General features: G+C 49.3%; 2 protein-coding genes across 2 annotated transcripts; one reads left to right on the forward strand and one right to left on the reverse strand.

The window, feature by feature from the left end:
• Positions 1–40: 40 nt before the first annotated feature.
• NGA_0379400 (zinc metalloendopeptidase) lies at positions 41–1838 on the forward strand (the record flags this gene model as incomplete). Its single annotated transcript, XM_005854895.1, has 3 exons — positions 41–184; positions 311–631; positions 748–1838. Coding segments are annotated over 3 exons (1029 nt in total), but the record flags the coding sequence as incomplete, so codon positions are not given.
• A 13-nt stretch (positions 1839–1851) lies between these two features.
• NGA_0380000 (dolichol-phosphate mannosyltransferase subunit 3-like protein) lies at positions 1852–2461 on the reverse strand. Its single transcript, XM_005854901.1, has 2 exons — positions 2233–2461; positions 1852–2095 (listed from the first exon to the last, which is right to left on the reverse strand). The coding sequence occupies exons 1-2, from the start codon at positions 2389–2391 to the stop codon at positions 1931–1933; spliced, it is 324 nt and encodes a 107-aa protein (XP_005854963.1). The 5' UTR covers positions 2392–2461; the 3' UTR covers positions 1852–1930.
• Between the last annotated feature and the right edge of the window lie 2982 nt (positions 2462–5443).

Below are 5443 nucleotides of genomic sequence, written 5' to 3' on the forward strand. Positions count from 1 at the left end.
TGCACCCACCAACGCTCCTACTCAAGCCCCTACCCCTCCCCCTACGACCGCTGCACCGACTGGTGCCACCCCGGCTCCTACTCCCTCCCCTACAATCGCGCCAACTCCACAGCCCACGTCACTGTTCAACATTACGCTGATCAACGCCCAGCCTAACGACACGCGAATGGACTCAATGATGATTGTAAGTTTCTGCAAGCATATCAGAAGTCCCTTCAAGAACTCTTGGATGTTTTCATGAGGGTTATTCTCCCTTTGCACGCATTCAGCTTGTCCTTAACCATTTCGATATCTCCTTTTTCAACCACAGTCGGCGAAGGCCCGCTGGACGGGAATTATCTTAGCTACTCCATCGTCAGTACCCTTCAGTGGAACAGACGACCTCACAGGCGGCCGTTTCCTGCCCGAGTTTGGACCTTACTACAGTGCAGTTGACGACATCATCATCTTCTACCGACTCGCAACTTTGTCGCCAGGCGTTCTCGGCTCGGCGGGACCTACATTCGTTCGAACTCCATCATTCCAGCCCTATGCTGCCACCATGGAGTTCTCTACGACATTCTTTGATGCCAGCGAAGTTACGGAAGACACTATCCTTCATGAAATGGCTCATGCACTGGGTTTTGGATTGGTACGTCTTTGTCTTGCCCTCCCAGCTTTTTCAAAAAATCTTGATTCTGATACGGCTGTCACGTTCCCTCTCACATCTCTGCAACATCTTGGTCACGATGTGACAACTCAAATCAGGTGTGGGATGAGCTTGGGTGCTACTCTACCACTTGTACTGTTGGATCGAATGCCAACGTCTCCTACATCTGTGACCAAGGCGTGGCTCAGTACAACCAAACCAACTGCCCTGATGTAGGACTGCCGGATCTGCTCATCGAGACCAGCTCAGGCAGTGCGGGGTCGGACTGTGGGCACTGGACTGAAGCTGACTACGACAACGAGCTCATGACGCCAATATCCGAGATCCCGGAAGTGGACCAGCCCCTGTCTCGGTTCACAATTGGTGCCATGTCTGATATTTGGGGCCCTGTGAACGTGTTGGAAGCGAACAACTTTACGTGCCCGGGGGTGGGTGCGGCGTCGGTCATGAGCGGCCCGCAGCATACGTCGATACTGCTACGTCCAGTCAACATCAAGGACGCTCTCATCCAAGGAGCGGCCATGGGTGAGACTGTGTATGAACATCAGCTCGTGAACTTGACGCCTGCTGAGCGTCAGGAGGTCGTTGACGCTCTGGCAGCGATGGGGAAGACGGTTGACCAAGCTTCTCCGCATGAACGTCAAAGCCGCCGCCGTCGATGATTTCGGAGGTCTCGACACACCTATTCGCTACGAATTACGCTATAAGAATATAGGACGAAAAGACGAGGATAGATCGCTCGCAGTTGTTGAATATCTCGTGATAATGCTTGGTCTCTAGGTACTGCAGCAGCGTGACGTCGACAATTCTGGGAATATATCGTATATTGAATCCTAGGATTTCCTCAAGGATGATATGATAGGACGGGTATTTATGGTACTGCAGCGTGGGAGGTTATTCTGTCGGAAACGCCTGTAAGCTAAATCTATGATTCACATTCTCTGCCTCTTTGTCAAGGAGCTGTGCCTGTCAGAAGTCTCTCATCCGTGGCAGTGGAGTGATATAAAATAAGGAATACTGAAGTACACGATAGAAAAGAAAGGATAAGAAAGGAAGGACAAGGTATGACAGAGATATACCTCACAATCCAAATTTCGGGGCACTCATGCAGTCAAACAAAACAAGATATGGATAATAAAGCACAAGGAAGATGACGCAAAAGAAGAAATATGAAAATACAACAATTAAAGTAGGTTGTTAAGCATCTCATGATATGCGCGTTTGTTTGGATGTGATGTCCTCATGTACCCTGCGTTGCTACGCATTAAGCCAGGCGACCTCTCAATGGTCTGTATCGAAGCCTTTTTCCCATAGATCCGCCTTTGCCTGTCTTATATCCTCGGAGAGCGCTACAACAGCCTCAGGACACGTATTAAAACACATGAGGCTGAGACCTATACTTCCAAGCGCATACGCGCCCAGCGAAACCAGAATCCAGAGGGGAAACTGCAGGGAAATAGAATTTGGAGATGGGTGGTGTCAAACACATGACCAGACATGATCCGCCGAACATGGCAAGATATCCATTCGATGTGAGTCTCCTCCCCCCATGCATCCCTCAACGACGTTGTGTCCAGCCTCACCGTCTCAAGTACGTCCGTCACGGGTTGTGTGAAGTGGAAGCTCTGCAAAGGGTCTGAGTACAGCATGAACCAGACTGCGGTGCACAACGTGAATATGAGGAGGAGGCCCATCCATCGAGGTGGGGCCAAGAGAGCTGGGTTGGGGGGCGGACGAGACATGCTGATGACGCGCGAAACGAAGACGAAGGCCAGAAAGCCAATGCCTTGGACGCCAGTGGTGTAATGCCTGGGAGGAATTGATGCAACGAAGGAATAACGCGTCAACAAATTGTCACATAGGATCAAAATGGTTGAAGTATCAATCGTACTAAGGACTCGCATCTTGTAATGACGGATGAACAGTGCAAAGTGTCTTCGACAAACATGCAAGTGGGACAGAAACGGAAAAGGAAAACGCAAGCGACACAAAGAGGACAGTATCAGTCCGGCATCATCTCAATACAAGTGACAAGGATTCACGTCTATAATCCCGAGCACCTGATGACCTGAGCCGAAGCCACGATAATCCTCAGAATAACGCACAGATGGCAATCCCAGCAGCTTAAGGGTCTTAACGACCATCGTGTGGTAATCTGTAAGAAGAGTAGCGCATAACCCTAACCCTATCTCCTGAATAATCTGTTGTTTTCTTCCTATCTGAGACCTTTTTATCCTTCATCCCATCCCATTGAGGACATGGCTAAGGGAGGGTATTAGACCGAACGTTTAGGCTCAATTCTTTATTACAAAGAAGAGAACGGCCTACATGCATGAGATAACCACGGTATTCCATTGGTCCTAAGGCATTTTAAGGACCATGAATGCGAGGGATGACAGGGGCGCAGCACCCTTTTGTACCTGTATGCGCAAAGACTAGCTCTGTTGTCTTCCGATTATTACTGTTCGTGATATCGATCTGTTCATTGCAGCCACGACTGCTACACTCGGTAGGGCCACTGCAGCACATGGCGAATGAGCTTTCATTTCCATAGGTCCTGGCAATCACGACAAAAAAAGAAATTAAAACCGTATCAGCACAAGGTCCGTGTGAGGACCGCTTTATTCACAGTGTTTTTATGAAGGCGGCTACCTTTTAACCTCCCCTACCTCGTCTCACAAGGATGATAATTTTACCCCCGCTTTCAAACATGCACAAGCCCCACGTGCCCATGATATATGTGCTGCAGCACTATGCATGGGCAAATGTTCCCACCTGCCGTGAAGAGGACGAGACGTTGGTGATTATTTTCAGTCTCAACGTGGACCTCCCAAATGAGCAGTGGGTGGAGGGCGGGAGGGTGAGAAGGCAGAAATGTAGGGTAGCTTGTCTTTTTGATTGTGAAACGCCAATCGATTATCGTAGTTCATAATCTTTGAGTAACGAAGTCTCCTTCTGGCATGTACATGATTTTCTTCCCTCGGTCGTTCTCCCACTCCCTCCCTTTTTCTGTTTCCAACCTGTAAAGTTATTTGACATTTTAAAGACATTGTGCTTTCAGATCCATCAGCTGTTATCCCCTCTCATGACGTCCCTGTATATTATCATGGAGATGTAAAAAAATGTCGGCACCTGTGGAATAAGTAAACACCAAAATATGTAGTTTTTATGGGAGGCAATTCCAAGGACGATTCAATTAACCTCTCGAGAGCCGGAAGGTTAATCCACTTTTTGAAAAAGGTGGAAAAACATCCCATGAACTCTTTAATCCGATAAATGAAAGCCATACGATAAAAATCATGTCAAATTTAAGAAAATGCTTTCCCTCTCAAATCCTCCTCCTCGATTCCTTCTACTTTTCAGAACCATGCCACTGCACACCTTCACGAAGATCCCATTTGCCATGCCTTGCTCTTGAATGCTTCCCATTATTTGAAAAAATCTCATTTTCTGAATTAAAGCGAGCTCACTCGTCAAAGAAGATGTTGGAATGCTCCAAGCAAGGAAAACCTCCTGGGGCAGAGGGGTGTGTGCGTACGACATAGATCCGCACAGAAACAGTATTCGGTAAACCAGCGTCAATAGGCTTAGGATACGAATAAATGTGTAGACCGCAGCACCATTTTTAAATGAAATGTGTACATGTGGTTTGCATGTGCATCTTTGCAGCATTTGAAGAGGGTGGCGCTTTGGGATGTTAGATCGAGACCGGGCGGCGAGCTACAGCTGGCTCCCGTCGCGCCAGCCAACCACTTGACAAAAGACCCGAGAAGCCGGGTGGAAAACGCCCACGACCTCTCCTGAATTCTGCATGTTCAGTGAAGGCTTGACAATGACCAATTCCATGCCCTGGGGTCCCGATAAAGGGAGAAGGAGAGAAAAGACGTTTCCTCGACCTCCTCTCATATGCAGCTGTTCACCCTCACAGCCCGGTGATGAGGCAATACCAGTTTCTATCCTAACCCCTCATGCATCTCTACGTATGACAGGACGGTGTGTCAAGATGGCATTTCGGAACCTTCTTGGCAGTCTGGGAAGACAAAGTAAATCGTCCCGGCCTCTCAAGACGACTTTCGCCCCTGTCCGCCACACCGTCGCTCCCTCCTCTTCCTCCCCCTTCCTCTTTTCCACTTCTGCCCGTGCGGGATCGACTACGCCGGTGACTGTCATGTTGAGACAAAGGAACGGACACCAAAAGGCAACCAGCTCTAATTTGGCTGTTCTAGGAGTAGCCATACTTGTCGGGTGCGTGTCTCCAGTCTAACCTCCTCCTCCCTCGAGCTTCCAACCGCCATGTATCATGGACTTTCACTTTCATTTCTCTTAAGTGGCGAGAAAAGTCATCTTTCGGTCTCAACTATCGTGCATCTCCTCCTCACAGAGACTCTCAGCTCTCCCTCCCTCCCTTTCTTCTCCTTCCTCTCTCCTTTCCTCTTCTCTTCCCTGCTCTTTCTCTTACCCAGCTACATGGGCGGGAGCACGCTTCCCGCCGAACAGTCCCCTGCCCATGTGGACAAGAAGAAGGAGGAGGAAGTGAACCAGTTATTGAATAAAATTCGACGGGTGGAAAGCCAAAGCCGGCGGGTGCCAGCTCCCAGCCCCTCAGTGGACGTGGTGTTGGGAAGTCAATGGGGAGATGAGGGAAAAGGGAAGCTGGGTAAGAGCGCAAGAGATAGGAGGAGGACGGGAGAATAGGAGGGCAAGAAGCAGAGAGCGATGCGAGAGATGTCTCGTGTTGAGCTCCAGATTTTTCTTTCCTTTCTTTGGACCCGTCACCTTCCCCTCCCTCCCTCC

This window comes from Nannochloropsis gaditana (assembly GCF_000240725.1).
Source record: "Nannochloropsis gaditana CCMP526 unplaced genomic scaffold scaffold353, whole genome shotgun sequence".
Taxonomy (NCBI): Eukaryota; class Eustigmatophyceae; order Eustigmatales; family Monodopsidaceae; genus Microchloropsis; species Microchloropsis gaditana.

What these genes read in the sequence shown, in the direction of transcription:
- NGA_0380000 (XM_005854901.1), bottom strand. Translation starts at nt 2,391, where the DNA reads ATGTCTCGTCCGCCCCCCAACCCAGCTCTCTTGGCCCCACCTCGATGG. An exon ending in TGACGGACGTACTTGAGACG is followed by an intron (nt 2,096 to 2,232) that starts GTGAGGCTGGAC and finishes ATTTCCCTGCAG; the next exon opens with TTTCCCCTCTGGATTCTGGT.